This window comes from Malurus melanocephalus, unplaced genomic scaffold, assembly GCF_030028575.1.
Source record: "Malurus melanocephalus ecotype Western Australia unplaced genomic scaffold, MMel_1.1 scaffold_717, whole genome shotgun sequence".
Taxonomy (NCBI): domain Eukaryota; kingdom Metazoa; phylum Chordata; class Aves; order Passeriformes; family Maluridae; genus Malurus; species Malurus melanocephalus.
Window position 1 is genome coordinate 178,856 of NW_026623949.1, and position 20,222 is coordinate 199,077.

The following is a 20,222-nucleotide window of genomic DNA, read 5'->3' on the forward strand; positions in this document are numbered from 1 at the left end:
GGTGGGTGAAGCTGGAGCAGACCCTGCTCTGGCCTCTCCTGGGGTTGGTCACACAGGGTGCTGCTGTGCACCAGCTGCATGKCCAGGAATGGGAAATCCTCTTTCACTACCCTCCATAACCTTTGAGATCTTGGGTTCATGTTGTCACTACGGCTGCCTAAAGTATGGATGGAGCATCAAACTTTGGTCATCAGGCCATTTTATGAGTGCTTAAGCCAACTTCCCTTCCATCCTCTCAGTACTAATCCTGTAAGAATTCAGCCTTTTTCACCTGATACAGTTTAGTTTCACCTGATACAGCTTAGTGCACGGTCCTAAAAAGGAACAGGAAGAAAACTCCAAGTTGTGTGATGCAAAAATTAAATAAAACAGGATTTTAAATGATGGGGGGGGTGAGGAGGGATGCCATTAGGCACAGGTAATTTGATAGTGTGGATCAAAAGATGTTGAGAATGTTTAATGAGCAAGTGCTGAGACAGTAAGAGCTAAGGAACTCCCTAACCCTCTGGTTTCAGTAGGGTGATGTTCAAGCACACAGAAGTGCAAATCAGTAAAGGAATTGTCTTACATGTCTCTCAGCAGCTGTCAGGGTGTTGTTAACTTCAGACTACAGTTATTAGCTTCAGTTTTGCTAGAGGGTACTAATCAAGAACATAGTGTTATGCTGTAACAAGGGATGTCTTAAAATGTTCTTACAACGTCTTTATTAAGATTCAAAGTAATTGAAGCCCAGTTCAAAGAGCCATAACTATTTCTGTAATTTAGGGGAGATTCAACCATGTAAAAATAARGAATCAGAATTTGAAGTGCAGAAATTACAGCTCATAGATTTTAGTCAGGACTTTATGTAAGTCCCCTGGAAATATGTGTTTCTTGCTGGGTGCTGCACATCACTGCATGCCCCTCTCTAGGCATGAAGTTTTATTTTAGTTCTTTTCCCTCTTGCAGTTGCCACATAGCTTGCCTAGTGTGGATGTTGTGTGTGCTGAAATCCATTTGAAAGTCAACATCCTTACAAAGTTTATAATGTCCAGGTTAACACCCTTCACAAAGCATWGTCAAGCTTCTGTCTCTTCCTTTATATATTCTGATGAACATTGGGCAAGGAAAGGATAATTTGAGACTCTGGTTGCTGTGTTTCCAAAGGTGATCAGYCTGATGGATTGTATAAATTGAAATTCCAGTAGTGGCAACTGGAAGAATGGAGACAGTGCCATTTTCCTTCATAGATCTGCAGAAATTATTATCTCTACCTTCAAAAATGAATGAAGGACCATTCAAGTGTCCTGATGTTGGCTACTTTCCTTTCATTAACTGCACTGCCACAAAATACCATGACAAGCAGTCCAGCAGCAATTTGCCATCTGCCCTCACAGATCCTGACTGCAGTTCTGGACAGGGTAGACCAAAGCAGCCTCCCACTCACCTGCCACTGTGCAAGGAAACCTAACTCTGTTAGCAGAGCTACTTGGCCAGTACTGTCTGAACAGCAAGTAACCTAAAGCAGCTGGTATGAGGGAAAAAACCACACCAATCCAAACAACATCACATAGTGTCTGGTCTCATTCTTCATTGGTAAGGTTCTCCAGCATTTCAGATTATATTGTGAAGCCATTTTTACTCCTCTTTTATAGCAGAAAGAGTTTGTAATAGGAGCTGCCTTGTTTTGTGTTCAAAACACAGAAAGTGTTCTCTAAGGGTTTACAAAATAAAGGGACAAAAACTGGTGAAGTTCTATGAAGCATTTCAAACTCACCCATCATTTACTGCACAACTCTGATGAAGAGTGCTAATATAGTTTGCTGTGAAGCATTTAAAACTGTCAAAAAAACTCTCCTAAGCAGGGAAAAACCCTGCAGGATGTCTCCTGCCCTAACTTTCAGCAGCTTCATGTGGGGCCACAGAGAGTGACAAACTCTCTAAAATAAGAATCTTACTGCTAGTGATGGGTGAGTCAATCCAATAATGACTAAAATGTGGGAAATCGTTAGCTACAAAAAACAGTATTAAAACCCCAAAATACTGCTATAAACCAAGCTTCAGCAGGCAGTAAAGTTTTTGTAGCTGAGGAGCAGTAGTAGGATTTATGAGCCAAACACTGATGGAACCTTAAATATAGTGATCCAAGTGGAAGTTATTTAGCTCATATGTAACCCTCCTTCAGGCTCTAAATGCTTTAAATGACAGAAAGAAACACCACGAAAACAGCCTGAGCCATCTTCACTCAGGACCTGTCTTCACTGTGCAAGTTCCATTTGAGTTAGTGCTTTCAGAATAGCCTCTCTGAGCTAGGTTTGAGTGACAGATCWCTCTCCAGAATAACTCTTGACTGTGCTTGCAGTGTCCTGCAGGCCAGCCTGCGATGGCTCTGCCCTGTGCCTGGCAGCAGCAGGCAGCTGRTTCATCCTGCCAGCAGCACAGCTGCTTTCAAAGCTCGCTGTCCCCCTCAGCTCTGCTGCTTTGAGTGCTCCATGGTGGCTCTGTGATGTGTGCTGATAGTAGAGCTCCTTCCCGCTATTCCTGAAATAGTTGATTGTGCCTGTGCTGTGGGCTCAGGCCCACCCAGCAGATCCCYCGGTGCAGCRGCAGCTCSAGCACCAGCAACTCTCTGGCTTAGGTACAATCTTGTTCTGGCTGCTGAAAAGGACCTTTTGRAACAGCACTAATTTAAAGCTGGGGCTATTCATGTGTAGAAAGAGATCACACTGGGAAAAAAATGTGAGTTTAACTCAGGATTTAACCATGCAGGAGTACGAGCCATTCAGCTAATAGTCCTGAAACAGGCTTCCCACAACATAATGGATTCTGAATTGCTCTGCACCTCTGAGTACCAGTTATGCCTGTGAAGAAACCACACAGCAGTGGTGCTCTCAGCTTCACTCAGGTGCTGAGCTGGGACACTGCATTTTAGAACTTGTCATGATCACCTGGGACAGCAAAAAGAGCTTTGAGAAAATGCTGTCAAACTCTGGATAATAACTGATCATTGACATATTTACATCTCACCTAAAATTGGCTATGATGAATAGAAACAAATACATTTTACATGTAGGTTTTAYATCAACATTCATTCATGGTGACATGAATGATCTCATAAGGACYTTTTCTTCACTCATGAATTAAAGATCCCATGCAAACTGATTTTTTTGTGCTCTAACACTATAAGCAGGTTCTTGAGAGAGGTTCCAAATTAATGTTTATATGGCTAGAGAGTAGCAGCTACTATTGCAAAGTAATTACTGCTTTGCCTGACTGACATCTTCAGCAATGCCCTCAGCATGCAAATTCAGTGGAGCTTAATAATGGATTTCTGAAACCAAATGGTTAGAGAYCTGTTTCCCCAGGATGCCATTTAAATGAGTTGTTCATTTGAGATAGTTTTGAAAAAGATTCATGGAGGTGATGAAGCAGAAAATAGAGAGGAAAAGTGCTGAATGACTAGCTGTGATCTGTGATTATTTATATTTTTTATTTTACTTTTTGTTTTAAAGCAAGGTAGGAGTGTGCATTTGAGAGTAGACTTTATTCATGCACACTGCCAATCTTTATCTAAAATCTTTCTACTTGTTTGTATGTTGTACATTTAGTTGTGATTATGCACAGTCTAGTAACACTGTGATACATTTACCGATGCTGCACTTCAAAAGGCTTCTCTAGCTTTAAAAATGCCATTGTCTCTTGCAGGGTATTTGATTTTACATGCTGTGCCTACTATTGTGCTATTCTAAAATGGCTGCAGTGAAATGTCTCTCAAGACTTCTCTGGCTAATAATTCACACAACAAGAGTAAATGAGGAAAAACGTTGACCTTTAGTAAACTATATTATTAAAAAAGGGGGGGTTATTAMATGAAATTAAACATTTTTTGACCATTTTTTGGCATTTAGGAACAACATTTACATTCAAGGGTGACACATACGAGGTCTAGACATATGAACAACTCTGGCAGTTGAGGCTGTATAGGTGACTGAATTTCCTATGATACTTTCTTAGATGTTAAATGGAGCTTTCACATTCTCTGGTGTTGGGACAGAGGTTTTGTGCGCAGATTGGAAAATGTGGAATACTGACTGCATATATAGTACATTCCATTAGCTTCACAGAGCCCAGGTGGATATGGATACGGTGCCTCCACAGAAAAAGGTCACCAATATTTTCCTGTGTCTGAGAAGCAAAGAATTAAACTCTGTAACTTCAGTATTAAGATGCCTGCTTTGTCAACTGAGCCTACATTAAAAACTTACAGGAGTCCCAGGGAAAGGCCTTCAAAGAATAATATTCTGCCCCGACAACAGTTTTCTGGTAAAGCTGATGCAACACCTTTTGCGTAGCTCTATTGGTGTGAGTGGTGCTACTTTCCTGTTAAGAATCTCCTCAGAATGGCCTCAACACACATCATCTGAGTTTAGCCACACTTCACTCATTATTTTTTCCTACTGCCTGCGTATGTCTGGTGGATAARGTTAATTAGGGAGAGGGTTGCTCCAAAGCAAGGTGGTAAAGGCAGCCCCTACTGAAATCTGCCTTGCTTTTGGAGATTCTTTATTAAAGAAGGAATCCCAGAGAAGAGTCTGGCAGAAGGATACTCCCAGGAAACAGTTTGACTGACTGTGGTAATATGAAATGGAAATTAAAAAGTACCTGTGAAAAATTCTGTTCCAGTAAGTGAGTGGCAAAGATTCCCTTTGCTTTGGAAGGTACTTTAGCACAACTGGCTATTTTATAATAGTCAGATGTATTGACTGGTATTATGTTATCTGTATGGTACTAAGCTGTGGTTTGTCATTCTTTCTTTCTTCTTTTCTTCCAGGATGAAAAGAATCAAGTATTAACAACAAATATCTGGCTACAAATGGTAAGTTTTGAAACAACATATGTTTGCTTTTCCCCTTTGATTTTGGAGTTTAATCTGGTGAGGGCGTTGAATTTTAGAAAACTTTTAGGTCTGTAAAAACACGAGTTGACTCCTCTTTCCATGTTGGATTTCCTTTGCTGCCACTAGATATCACAGCAGAAAACTTTGCTCTCATTAACTCGTGGTGTCATGGTTTGAACTTGACCGAAAGCCAAAAAAGGCACCCACGACGTTCCCTCCCCRCCCCCCACYGGAGAGGCAGAAGGGAGAGCAAAAGCCCAATTAACACTAAAATTTATGGCTWTTAGATAAGATAACATAATTGAAAGATACATATATGCTCCAGAAAAATGGTCAGACAGGCTGAATAACTTAAGTTGCAAAATAGATTTATTACTAAAAACTACTAAAAAACTGTACTGGGGAGGGGAGCAGAGATAGGGAAAAATTTACAAGGAGAAGAAAATAAAAACGGACATTTTAAGACCCCTGTTATACTTTCTGGGAACCTGTCTCTCCAAGTTGCCCCTCCCCACCCCTCCATGCCTTCCCATGTGCAAGAGGGGCAGGGATGAAAATTTTAACATAAACATAGATCAAACTACTCATTACAGTTATCGTCCAGTACCATAGGAGAAGAGTCCTTACATCTCCGAGCTGTGGGAGTTCTTCTCCCAAGAAACAGTCAGTGTATAACTGCTGATGGCATGGGATGCTTTTTCTTTACCTCATGGGAGAAAGGGAAACAGTCCTCCAAGGCTGACTGCGTTATTTCGGTGGCGTAAGGCCACTGTCTCAAATGAATTCTCCTGGCAGAATACAGCTTCTTCTAAGCGTCAACTTGCTTCAGATGTGAGGGGGGTTGCCAAGCCTCTTCTCCCTTTTTGGCTTATGATCAGTCCAGTCCTCAAAGGCCATTTTTTTTTTTTTTTTTTTCTTGGATGCAGGGCCTCTCTTTTCTATACAGATATCCCRTTGAAGAAATTGTCCTTTCAAGAACAGCTCYATGTTGAGCACCACAGCAACAGTCACAGCACCTGTCTTCTTTTAACTTGTTACATCTCCTCACCCGTCTCCTCTGTCCTTCCCCTATACATGATACCAACAATCTAAAACTAAATGGCRGCYRCWCTCTATCTTATTTTGAATTCTTCTTAAGTACAAGACCAWACRTCATCACAGAGGTGYAACTGCCTGTGCAATTGGCCCAGGCCTGACCAGCAGCCTGTCCATCARCCTCAGAGCCACAATGGATTGGTTCTRAAACACAGGGGGMAGGGCTCCTTTTGCTGGAGAAGAAGGAGAAAGYTTCTAGAACTTTGTCACAGGAGCCATCTTTGTGGGWTTTTGGTCCCATCCCCCCACCACCAAAAACCGAACCGAGTAAAACCAGGACACATGGCCAGCATTGCTAGGCAGGAGCAAATTTGTACTCACTTTTTAATAAATGGAACACATAATAGATTGTTCAAGAACTTTGTGAGATAAATTGTTTTCTGTGAAAGGTTGTATTATGACTTAGAATTAACAAGTTGCTCCTTACCATGCTGACTCCTGTGAAGTCCTAATTTCTCCACAAACATTTCCCCCCTAAGTTTGTCTTAAGCTCTGCAAAGACATGGTTGTGGGGAGTTTTCTCCATCTATAGCAGCATGGGTGAGAATTTGCCATTTGTTGAATTCCCATCAGTACTACAGAAACGGAACTGTTTGGGTTAAGTAAAGGTTTACAGAAGATTTTTATTATTCCAGACAATCATACTACTTTTACAGTAACTCTATACCTTTCAGTTTTTTTACCAACTCATTCAGTTTAAATGCATTATTTTTTTATTTTATGGTAACAGTTTAGATAGAGGACCTCTCTTGCATTTTGATAGGCCTTAGGAAACACGTGAAAGATTGTTCTGATGACCTGTAAGGATAGCATGGCTATTCCATTTATATGCAAGGAAAATCTCACAAGGAAGAAGCACTCAACTCATGCTTTTTTACAGGCCTGTTGTACAGTAAGATAAAMATTGTCAAATATAATATGTTTTTGGCTTTTAGCTACAATGACTATAGTTGCTATGATTTCTTAGCAGGAAAAGAGACAACAATTCATACTCAAGAGGCTATAATTTATTTTTCTTCTCTTTTATCTCACAGCATCCTTATCCTTGATATGGTCTTTTTTTTTTCCCTAAGGAAATTTTTGATTATATTATACATGCTGTATTTACTTTGATTTATTCACCTTAGCACATACTGGATATGGAGGACGTTAAAAATGCAAGGAGCAGATCACCTGGTAACTACAAAAAATGCAGCCACTCTTCATGGCCTCTGTACACATAAAAATAAAAATGTTTGTGTATCAACTGTCTATTAATGGTGCACAGACAGATTCAAACCATGCTTAAGGCAAAGATATGTAATTTTATTATTCTAAATGATCTGAAATAAGTATTTCCCTGAAATCACTCTCCAATGCATTCCTTGATATATATGTGTGTATAATCAGCAATGTATCTTAAATATATTTTATGTAATTATGTAAATATGTAATCATYACCAAAATACTTAAATACAAAAAATAACCTGGGAGAAAGGGGAATAAAAATCTAGTATTTATACATGCAGACTATCTCATCTGACCACTATCTCCATGGCAATACTATTCAGCATAAAAAATCTTAAACTTGATCTAAGTTACAGCAGGAGCCTTGCCTGGTCACACAGATTAGTACTAACCCAAGCACCTTGAGCTCTTCGCTGGTTTAATCCAAATTAAAGGTGCTTCAGCTGCAGTAGCTCTAAAGTTCAAGCAAAATGAAGCAGCTCATGTCCTGCTGGACGCAGAGCTAACAGAGCAACCATAAAATCTGCTTACCATTATCTCGAACAGACTCGAATATTAAGTTTTCTATTGCCCTTGGAGTGTCTTTACGTCATTCAGCATCACCCTGCACTACAGGGTGGCCATGGTAACTCCTAATGTAAGATGGGATAGGAAATGATTTGATCTGTTGATATCCAGGATGCATTCAGCTGGCAAAGAACACAGCCTGCCAGCCCCAGCCCTGGTGCTGCAACTGCTCTGGCAGCTCCTGAGAATGGGTCACCCAAAGCCATGAGAGCCACAGCTTTCAATACCTCAAACCCACACAGCTTATTTGCTTACATTGCTGGCCTTTGTGAAAAACAGATGTATCCTGGGGTCTCAGGACTTCTACATTATACAAATATAAAATTGTAAAGACATACAGTGACATTTATCTACCAGGAAGTTAACATAAAACAGTTTACTGGGAAAATGCWTGTAAAATTTCTGAAAAAAAGGAGAAGCAGTTGATCAGCTGACAGAAGCTGTGTATAGATGACTATGAGCAACACTTGTATCTTAACTAGAGAACTGTGAAACTGAAWAACTATGAACAGAGCCAAATAATTAAAGACTTCCATTAAAAACTATTATCTATAAAGTAAAGGGATCAGATCTTTTGTCCAGTTTTGCTACAAACTCACAGTAAAAAATGAGATAAATATAGAAGCACAGTCCAAGAATCAGTATAGTAAAAACTTCACAAAAACTGCAGGATGAATGCTATTAGATGTGTTGAATGCATTAAAATGGTCATTTATACTGCTGGAAAGGTATGAGGATGTACAATACCTGTAGTGTGAGGCTAACAGGGGGCTTATTTGGTGTATCAAACCATACTTGCCTGTGACAGTAACACAAGGAATTACATAGACCRGTTTGATGTGAATACCCCATGAAAATGACCAATAACATTTACCTCCACAATACCCACTGGCAAGTTTTCCTGACCTTAATGTCTATCAAACATTTTGACAAGGACTTCTAGGCGGAACTGGTAAGTGTTGTACGTTTACTCACCCATTTAAAAGTTTATATTTAAGAAATTAACATTTGGCATTGCAACAGCTTGGCAAATCTGGACAAGTCTTCAGTGTAGGTTACCTGATGCCTACAGACAAGTGAAGTTAACATAAACAACCTACTATGGAGATAGAGAGAAATGCATTATAATGAAGCATAGATGTTACAAGAGAAAAYGTAAATTTAGTAAAATGAATTGAACTCTATTCATTATACCCTTGGTGCACAACAGGAACCAGCCTAGTACCATGACGAGTGATTTGCATAGTAAGGAGTGATGTACAACTTCAATTTCAGGCAAATWCAGCAGCTCAGGGTACAGTTTCCCTGGAGTGCAGGAGGTAAGCAGCTTGCTGGAGCTGCCACAGTGCTCAGCTGGCTGCAGGCTGGGGCTCTGCTCTTGTTTATGGCTGTGCATCACCATATGTTCCAATGGCAGAGAGTGGGATTTAGCAGTGCTGAGCTCAGATCAAAGCCCTGCCGGTGGGACTGTGACAGCCTGCCTGTGACAGCAGCCAGGACTGGGCTGAAAGAAGCACAGGCAGCCTCAGGGAAGTGTCAGCCAGGGAGAAAACTTGTGGGATCGAGCAGTGCTGTGTAGCAGCTGCCCCAGAAGCTGCCCAGTGCCAGGCCCCAGGAGCTGCCAAACCTATGCAGGCATTAACCTTGTGCCATCACAGACATCTTCTGTCAACACTGACTGCTGGCTGCCCCACTCTGCTACAACCTGAGAATTTTCAACAACTGAAAACGAAGCTGTCTATGAAGATAAAGATAATGGAAGTTGCTGTTTGAATTATAAAAGCAGTTCAATCCCAAACTGGCACCTGAGACAGGTAAACAATAAAACACAAACACCCCAAATCTCTTACAAGCTGTTAATGTGCACTGCAGTGTGAACTAAAAATGAGGGGTTTATGAGTTCCATTGAGTTTTAGGTGGCCCAATTCACCCTTTGCAAATATTTCTCTCCCTGAAGCTAAACAGTATCTCTTTAACGAGAGAACACATACTGTTCCAGCCCATCCAGTCCCTAGAAAACTAAAGTAAACCAGTGGATGAGAAGATCTAACTTACTTTTTGTGTGCATGGCTTTAGTACTGGACAGATCATTATCTACAGTGGAACGTGTCTGACTACCCTGGAGTGAAGAATGTCCGTTTTCCCGATGGACTGATTTGGAAGCCTGATATTCTACTCTATAACAGGTAGACACGCCGGGATTTTTTTTTTCCCTTTTTCTTTTCTTGTGTTTATGGGGATGAGAGAAGATCATAGAATTATAGAATCCCAAAATATCCCTGTCTGGAAGGACACCTTGAAATCTTAATTGCTCCAACCTTTCATGGGAAAGGGAGCCTAGATGAGGTTATCTAGCACCCTGTCCAAAAGCAAAGATAAAGCAAGGCAAATGACATAGTAATCTCATTAAAATGCTTAAATTTTAAAATACTTTTCCAAATCTTTATACGTTTTTGGAATACTGGAAAATTACCAGTCTCCTGTTCACAGCACAGAAGAACATATTTGCCAGTACTTTTTGAATAACAACATTGTCCCTACCACCAATTCTAATTGAGTGGCTTTTACGAGATTGTGTTTAATGGTATGGGTAGTGCTAATTTTCTCTGAATTTTTTTGGTTTGAATGGTTACTGTGAATTCAAATCTGATATTTGCCTGCTTGTCACGTTTTAGTTTGGGTTTCGCTACAGATAGGATAGTTAAATGTCAGGAAGGATCTTTGCATTTTTCCTTGTCCAGTTTTGGTATCACTTTCTTCCTGCTACAAAAATAGCTGGGCTATTTGCTGCTCTCCTCTTCAAACTAGGAGTTGGGCCTATTTCAGGGACAGACAGATTGCCATCAATCTACTGCAGAACCTTTGGCTGACATTGAGAGATTCTTTGGCTGTACTGCTCTATGGTAGCTCCCATTGTGAAATTTATTTAGTTCAAAATAGAAAACCTTGAGAGCTCCCTGCTCTTTAACAACTTGCCTTTCAGTGCAGTTGTTTGTTGTTCCCCAGGTACTGGACAGAACTTCATCTGCTCTGTACATGAAAAAGGGTACAYTGTTTTGTTGCCTGTGCAGATGACATGAACCTTTTGTCTCCCTGATGGCATTTTCCCCTCTCTTTCTCTGCCATATGTCTACTGAGAACATGCCCTGCTGTGTTTATCAACCTGATCCCCCTTCCCATTTCAGGAGCTGCTTTTTGTTGCTACAAGACCTAGAGAGAAGCTGTTCCCAATGTCAGCTGTGCTTTTGCTCCTGTTTGGCTTTTGGTGGCCACCTTTGTGTTCAGTGTTGCTGTTGATTGTACTAATGGGATAARAGCAGCCAGTGGCTGCAGTTTGCAGGCACTGGGGTCTCTCTGTGCAGGACCTGCATTGCAGCAGTGCTCCTTCCAGAGGTACAGCTAACACTGAGGGACTGSAGGTGAGCTCCAGGATGTTCACCATACTCACAATAACTGCCTGGCAAGGGTACTACTCACTACTGGTTTAAGTATGGCAAGCTGTCTGCAAACCAGCCTAAAAAAAAMCCCTTTCAAATGCTCTGTACACAAAATGGAGCAGCCTAATACCCGAAACAAGTATCTGTTTAAACATTAATCTTAATGTATTTTTCAATGCAAATTTGTTTCCTTGAGCAGTTATCCCTAGCTACCTTGATTCCATAAATGACAGTGTTCTTGGGAGAATCTGACAAATGACACCCTCATTYCCAGTGTCCTGATGAGTGACACACTGTGTATGCCATAAAATTGTGACTCTACARCAGCAGTTTAGCAGATTCCAAAAGAATGAGTTAGGACAATATTCTTCCTCATATACATCACATAAGTGAGAGAGACTTTCAATGTGCCTGATGATTTAGGCTTCAGTATTTAAGTAAGTCTGTCAAAAATGAAAGGGTAATATTTTAGAAATTAGTAATATTAATATATACATGCTGTCACTGGAGTGCTTTATAGAATGAGAAGGGTCACAATAACCTAAAAAACTGAAATCACTTTTTTTTTTTTTGTTAATACAGGTTTTCAAATCTTTGAATTAACTACGACTCAGTCATGAAACAAMTTTTCTGTAGTTTTTCTATTTAAAACATGTATTTAATAAAAAAAAATCTATGTAGAGTTTAGTCAGAGAGCAAAGCTATTTAAAACAAATCCTTATTCCTGTATGAAATTACATTGGGAATATTATGATGTTCCCTTMCAGTGACATGCCATTTCCAGATAGATGTTTTCAATTTCTGTGCTTCACTGGGGACATGCATCTGCAGTTACAGAGAAATTAATGAACTATAAATTCACTTTCCATTTTAATGAATGCATGTTTCACTATGTCTTGAGCCCTTACATATCTTGCTGCAGCCTAGTACAGAGAAATTATGGCAGCTGTATTAAATTTTACAACCAGTCTATTGTGGGGAAAGCAAGGCCAGTTCATCTCTAGTTTTTCTGAGGCAAGAAAATCTTGGCCTTTGTACAAATTCCAGGACTGACTCTRTAAGTGTCATGTATGACTATCTTCCACTTTTAACTACACTTACTAAAAGTGCTCATTTCTGGTGGAATTATTTTCCAAATGGACACACAATGTTCAGTAGTTCATGGAGTAACAAAAATTCTGGCAAGTACATCTAATTTTAACAGTTTCATTTTTCCAGTTTTATAAACCTGAGGTTAGGGATTCTATCTGCTAGGTACCGCTTTGTAATCTGAATGAACTTTGTCATCTCAATGTAATCGATATCTGCTTTTGAGTGGTTATACCTCAAAGAAGAAAAGCGGCAGAAATGTTTTTTTGTCATGACACTTTAGTCCAGTCTCTTCAAGCACAGGCTTAGCTACTTGGTGCATCCCCAATTGAAGCAGTGCATTTCAAAAAATGATCCAAAGCACAGCAAAGAAAAACATGTGCTCCTTTTTCAGAAAAAGRAAATAAATTATATTTTAATCTGAGTGCCACTGGATAGTCTTTTAAGAATGTGCCTATGAAAGGCAAAGTCATGTAGCAGTGAAATCAAGGCTCCTTGAACATTTGTGACTTGTGAAAATTTTATTTTTGCCAATTACCAGAAACAGCAGCATGGTCTTAGAAGCCAATCCCTGGTGTTTAAGTGCCCTCCACTGCAGGGCAAGAGAGCAGAACGTAGCCTAGGAGTCATTAATTTTCCCTTTATAATTAATYAGTGYGGCATGGATATTTTTACATCCTAAATYTGACTACTTATTTGAGTTCCATCACATAGCCCTTATTAGGTTCAAGTCAAAGCAATTATTTGTCTAATACAGAACCTCATTAGAGGACTTCAGGTCTGGTTTTGTAAGGARATGGCACTGGTGCACCTGTGAGCATGCACATCTGTGTGAATGTGTGTGTGTGATCTGCCTCTTTCCCCAATATCCTCTGAATCCATTTCTACCAAATTTGGCAGTGCAATCAGTAGAGATCTTTGCAGCACCAGTTTYTCACAAATGTCACAAAAACAGGCAGCCAAGATGCAGACAGAGAAGAAGCAGAGCTCCAAGTGGAAGAGGAGCTGCAGCACAAATGAGGAGAATCCATGAGCTGTGAACTGMTGGAATGGCCCACACTGGTTCAGTGACCTTAGAACAGAACTGCCTTTTCCCCTCAATCTGCTGCAACCAGGCATCACACATACAATACTGACACTTCTCTGCTTCTCTCAGAGTTCAAATTAAACACTTTCCAGTATTTTCAATACTTGTGAGCCTTCTGCTCACAGGAAAAAGGGCAACTTATAGATGGGCAAGTAATTCTTTGGACTTAGCTTTTTCTTGTCTGCATATTTCATGGACCAGCCCAGATATTTTTTAAAATCTAAGTTCTTCAAATACATAAGGGGGGAAAAAATGCAAATTAAAAAATACGAACTAAAAATGTCTAAAGTAACAGTTGCTTTATTTTAGCTTCTGAGAGATAAAATTTGTATCAGAATAGAACAAATATTAAAGTCCTCTTTTTAWAAAAGAATATTTCAATACGGAGTTTCCTGCTGAGAAACACCTTTTCATATATTTTTATTTTCTGCTTGAGTTATGAATATTTCACTTCATGCCCATCTCAGACTTTTACCCTATTTTTCCAATGATGTCTTAAAAGATGATTAGAAAATTATGAGATACTAAACCACTCATAGGCAAAGAGACATCAAAGACTTGTCTTGTTCCAATCAATCTAGAGACACACAGGTTTTAAAAGCCCAGATTGCTGCAAGAATCCAGACCCTGAGGTTTGTGTGACTTCTCTGCCCTGTCCAGCACAGGCATTTGCCTCACATGCCAACACACCCCACAAGGTGCAGGTTGGGGACTACGAACAGTAAAACAAATCCAGTAGCCTGTGTGCCACTGTGTTTCCCATATAGAGGTTAAATGTTAATGCCTAGTGAATTCCTGGGACACAGTGCCAGATGTAGTTGAGATATTCCTTGGTAGTGGCTGCCAATTCATGATGTGGAGTATTCTCCGAATGATATAATGATTCTTTTCTAGAGACTTGTAAGGACAGCACACCATGGCAGTCCTGGCCAGCACCTCTACCCTGACACCTCAAATTGGGNTTTTTTTTTTTTTTTTTTTTTTTTTGTCTGAACCCAGTGTGTGGGTTCTGAAGTGGATAACGAAGGCTGGAGCTGCACTAAAGAGTCTTGTGTATGACACAGTAATAATGTTCATCCATGCAAAGAGGTAGGAAGACACAGACACTGCAGTATCCATCTCCTCAGAATTCATTAGCTGTTGTTAACGTAGACAGCAAGAGAATGGATTTTCCTGTACAGTTGCTTGAGAAGTTTTTAAAAAGTGCTTACTTTCCAAATGGTAATCAATAGAGCCAAGGCACTATAATGAATCTAGTGGGCAGGTGAGCAGCAAGAATGAGGTTCTTATAGTTCTTAAGTTCTTAAGAAGCACTTGCAGCACTTACAGTTCTTAATCAGAAGCAAACCCAGAAGTATCAGGCCAGTTACTCTGAGGCCACAGAAAAGTGGTGACAGGAAAAGCTGTCAAGTTTTTGGGGTGACATAGTCCTTTTATGAAAATAGATTATTCTCAGACATTTTTCAGCCAGTCAAAGATCAAATAACCCATTTTGGTTTTCCCCTATTCTAGCGCTGATGAAAGATTTGATGCTACTTTTCACACTAATGTTTTAGTCAATTCTTCAGGACATTGCCAATACCTGCCACCAGGTAGGCTGTCTGCATGTCATAAATTTTGATAACTCAGATTACTTCTGTATAGCATGGTTTCAAATTTGCCTTAAATTTTCTTATATTTTATTTGTCTAGCTAGCATCATCTGGTAGATGTAAGCCTTGATGCATTATGGTTACATGGTCAACACCTTTGCATGAAAACCACCATACAAGATTTATGTTTTATTACAATTATGTAAATTCTTCTGTCATAATGCRAAAGTTCAGAAGTTTAGAAGTTCTTTATATAAAAAGATATTGTTTATTAAAGTCATGGTAATGCCTGAATGAATTTTTATTTCATTACTTTAGTGTTTCTTTTATTAACTTGCTAATTTTACAGTAAGATGCATAGTAACATCTTGGATGCATTTCTCTTAGAAATGATTCACTGAGTGCTTCATCAAAAGAATTTTTGGTCTGGATGTATAGCAGTGGAGCACACTTTCTGTTCCCCAACTCAATTGGCGTTATCATTAGAATTAACTCTTCCTAGTATCTGAATTTTGCAAATTACAGCAGTAGAGCTAWTGCTTTCCAGACAAATTAGGTTTTCTTCCTAAGATCTCCAAAAGATTTCAGGGGGCTGCCTCTTGATTTAAGATGTTACATTTGGTGAGGGTTTTTCAATTCAATTCTGAAAGCTGCTAAAGGGCAGGCTCTGACTCAACAAGTGAAAAATAAGAAGCTAGCTTTCCTGAGTAAATCAGGATAATATAAATCTAATAATAAAGCAAACAATATTTTAGGATTTCTTCCTTTAGTCAGTAAAAGAAATAGAAACAGATTACATAATCTGCTTCATTTCTTTCTGAAATACTGTATCTAGAAATCTGACACTTCTTCTAGAAGAGGAGACTCTAGAGTCTTCTCTGAATATTCTTCCACTATGTGCCAAAATGGAAGAGTAGCTTAAAAATAGTTAATAATATCAACACATTAATGATACAGTTCTTTCCCTTTTCTATGACTGACTTTTTCTCTTTAGATGTGAAGACATTACTGAGATTAAATATGCTTTACAAGTGAAAAACAGAAGGCATAATGTAGAACAAATTCTGCTTACAAAATGTACATAAAATTATGTGGAGCAAGCATTTAAATTAAGTGTTCTTGTTTRAAATCCCACCCAGGCATATTTAAAAGCTCATGCTACATAGATGTGCGCTGGTTTCCATTTGATGTTCAGAAATGTAACCTGAAGTTTGGATCCTGGACTTATGGAGGCTGGTCCCTGGACTTGCAAATGCAAGAAGCAGATATATCTGGCTATATTTCAAATGGAGAGTGGGATTTAGTAGGTAAGATCTTGATTTTCCTTATTACACTATCAACTTGCAGCCTTGTATCCACTGCTGAAATGGACAGAATAACAACTGGGGAATGAAGACAGAACTTAAATTAATAAATTACCTAGACAGTGGCATTTGAAACTCTTGAGAACAGATATGAGATGCATTAAAAAAAAGACAAATTTGCCACTTGAGTTATGTAAGTATCTTTTATCTGATTTTCCTTTATCATCTGAGAAAGAGTGGGAATTAAGCTTAAAGTAGTTTTACCTGTAGTAAAACTTGGAAAGCTACATTTATCCTTTTAAAAATAAACACTACATAGTATACAGCTTATTTAAATTGATTTCTGTTTTTTTTTCCTCTTTTCTCCYACACAGGAGTTCCTGGGAAGAGAACCGAGAGCTTTTATGAATGTTGTAAAGAGCCTTACCCAGATGTGACCTTCACAGTAACCATGAGACGCAGGACTCTTTACTACGGACTCAATCTCCTTATTCCTTGTGTACTGATATCAGCACTTGCTTTGTTGGTTTTCCTGCTTCCAGCAGACTCAGGAGAAAAGATCTCACTAGGTAAAGTATTAATAAGATATTGTAAATRTGACTAAACCAAAAAAAGTTGTTCTTTTAAAGCTTTTTTAAACAGCCTTAAGCAGGAAGAATAGCTTTGTGGGTCCTGTTCTGGCTCAGGAGCTATTTGTAGTGTTTGATGCTGAACCAATGGAGACACAAACAATTCCTGAGTACCYCCCTTAAGAAGCAGAGTATCATTTTTTGGTGTTTACCTGCTGAATCTCACATTCATTTGGTAAAACTTAAATTTACAAATATGCATTGGAACACTCTGCTAAATACTTCCTTCTAATATTGAGCTGTATTAAGAGCCTATGGTGCCTTCTCAGAAAGATTGAWTCTAATTGCTCCTGGTTTACTTTTTATAGTAAATTTTAACTTGCAAAACAATACTTAAGTTTGTGAAACAAATCTGATTTGAGTACTTGGTCTTTAAGATGGAGTTTAAAGATGTAAAGATTCAAATACGTAAAAATTTTGTCCCATAAAAAATTCAAACGAACTGACTTCTACTAAGTAAACATGGCTGTTTAAAGGTAGAACAAAACTAAGATTTCTCCAGAAAGAAATCAATTTTGATTGAGTAGTAGCCTCCCTAACCAAGTAGTCCCTCCACATATTTTAAGATGAATTCTTGTTCCTTAATCCTTCCCCATCTGACAATGACTCTTTATTGTTTAAGTCTASTCCTGAGAAAAGAGTTAAGCCTTTTTCTAGAAGGATGGGAACTCATCACTGAGCGACAGAAGTCAAATGCCAAAAATCAATGGTCAAGGCAGCTTGGGCATAAGCCCCTGCCAAACCCAACAGCTAATATCAAAGGTTACCAAAGTCCAAGGCAGCAGATCTGTTTTTCAGAAAATTTATATATTACACCACCTATAGCTTCCATGACAGTTAATCAAGAGTTACATGCTCAAATACACAAAATCACACCATGTTTCTCAAGCTAACACAGTTCAAGAATTTCTCTGATTTGCCTCAGCTAATCAGCAAATGATGATTAAAACTGAACAGGTACAAGGATGTAAAAATATCTATGTCTGTGCAAGCACTGGTACCAGTTTGAGAGTACTCCTACCCTGAACTTGAGGTAGTACAAGGAAGGACAGGAGTAGCACTAATGTGGTGGAGCAGGGATACAGGGSATTCCATCTTGCAAAGAGCACTCCTTCATTTGGTGTCTCTCCGTGTTGTAATTACAAGCAACTGATGTGATTTCATACTTTGTGCTTATCTTTCAGGTATAACAGTTTTATTGTCGCTCACTGTCTTCATGCTGCTTGTGGCTGAAATTATGCCAGCGACATCTGACTCAGTGCCCTTAATTGGTAAGCTTTTATTCACTTGGATTATTTTAGCAMACAAGGTGCAGTGACTGCACAAAGGCCAGCATTAAGGCAAATCACCAGCTGTACAATGGATGACTACAATTGAATTAGAAAACTATTGCCAATTGATGAGACGATCTGATCRGGGTCTCTGCTCTGAATGAAATAGAGAACCTATGTATATTTGGGGAAAGCATAAGGGAGACAAGCTCCCATGGAAAGAAGTTTTTGCAATTTTGACACAGTTGGCCAGATTGTGTTCTGTTTTTCTAATTCCAATTAGGAATGCAGAACTAAACTTAATTAAATCTTCCCACTGTAATTGTTCAAACAAAAAGAGAAACTTTTCAAAAGAAGTATTAGCCAATCTCTACAATAACACTGAAAGAAAATTAGAAGGCAACCTTTTTCAAGGTTTCTTAGAAAAGGCAGGTGCTTAGCTCCACAAAAACAATTGTTAAATGCTGGCTATCCCCTCAAAATAATGTCTGATCTTTCTGCTGTTGAGAAATTTTTCAAAAATACCTAATGCAGCACTACACTGGAAAAAAAACAAAATGCTATGAATACATATATAAACACCCCTCATTAAAGCTATATCAGCTATATATCAGTGTGTTTCTGTAATTATCTCTTTGTTTTGCAGCTCAGTATTTTGCCAGCACTATGATTATTGTTGGTCTTTCTGTTGTGGTCACTGTTATTGTTCTACAATACCACCATCATGATCCAGATGGCGGCAAAATGCCTAAATGGGTAAGGTTTGATTTTCCTTCACTGTGCATTGCATAAATGTCYAGCTCAGGGGTGGGATAAAGTAGCTAGTAGCCCATGATTACATCTTACTGTTAAAAACATATAGATTCTTCCCAGACACTTTGTTTGCAAAAACAGTTTCACCTCAAATGAGGTGTCCAGATACGTTTTGTGTGGTYGGTTTCTTAGAAAATGTGTGTGTGCAAGAGAGAATATACCTCCACTAGCTTCAAACAGCTACATGCAACTCAGAATTCTGTTAGAACTTAAATATATAAATGAAGGCGATTTTCAAACAAGCTCCAGGTGTTAGAAGTGAACCAGCTGGAAGAAAAGAGTTAGGTGCTGATGGAGATGATAAATGCATTAARCACACCACTCTCGAGGTGCAATGGTGCAGCTGCTACAAATTTAGCTGCTGTTCATACAGAAACTTCCATAGCCTAAAAAGCAATTGTTAAAGATRGCTGTTAAAGTGGAACTTACTCTGAAAATCCTGATCTTTATATCTCTGTTCAAGAGTATSTGTAAAGTGCAAAGAATGAAAGTTTTTTTTCTAAGCATATAAAAACTTTACTTTACTTAAACTGCCCTTCTRTGAGGGGTGGTTTTTGCAGAGAACATTATGCTGATATAAGATTACTACACACTGCTATCTTCAGATAACTGTCCCCTCCTTTGACTTCACCCAGCTCCTGGCAGCATTAGGCATTTGTGAAGATGGAAAGACCTTTCTCCTTTTTTCTCTCTAAAACAATGAGTTATTGTTATCCTTACTAACTGGAAAGAATGTGCATACAGCAGTGCCCTGAGGACAAGAGATAATGAGATATACCCTGGYCTGTTCTGGGGTAGTGACTTTAAAATAAATTTCAATGAAAAGAATAAAAAGTATATATATCTCTTTAGATGTGTGTTTGATGACCTGGAGGGGACAGTGTTTAGTACTGAGCCAAATGTCCTCAGAAAACAGCACTTGAGCTTGAGGTTGAGGAGTGAGCTGTAGTGTTGAGAAGCTGAATTCCAACAAACATTATTTGGACATGGGTGGATTTTGGATCAGGCCCTCAGTTAACAGAATATWATCCTTCTTGGTGAAGCTTGATAGTGTAAAGAAAGTAATAGGGCATGATCTGACTTGGGTTGGGCATGGATATAATATCTGCTCTGAGTAACAATTCACAGGCAGAATAAATGGACCAAATCTAATAAAAATTATAGTGTAAGATTTGTGTAAGATTACATGATACAATAAWATTTCATTAGAATGCCAAAAAAGAAATGTTGGAATGA

The 20,222-nt window shown here is 38.9% G+C and overlaps 1 protein-coding gene across 1 annotated transcript in view; it reads left to right on the plus strand.

The window, feature by feature from the left end:
* The window catches only part of CHRNA7 (cholinergic receptor nicotinic alpha 7 subunit), a 38,444-nt gene that overhangs the window by 15,700 nt on the left and 2,522 nt on the right, over positions 1 to 20,222 (plus strand). The window contains exons 3-9 of the mRNA XM_057384540.1: positions 4,811 to 4,855; positions 9,842 to 9,951; positions 14,891 to 14,970; positions 16,109 to 16,276; positions 16,648 to 16,842; positions 18,087 to 18,173; positions 18,820 to 18,929. Of these exons, the coding sequence (XP_057240523.1) occupies positions 4,811 to 4,855; positions 9,842 to 9,951; positions 14,891 to 14,970; positions 16,109 to 16,276; positions 16,648 to 16,842; positions 18,087 to 18,173; positions 18,820 to 18,929 (795 nt within the window). The remainder of the gene's footprint in view (positions 1 to 4,810; positions 4,856 to 9,841; positions 9,952 to 14,890; positions 14,971 to 16,108; positions 16,277 to 16,647; positions 16,843 to 18,086; positions 18,174 to 18,819; positions 18,930 to 20,222) is intronic.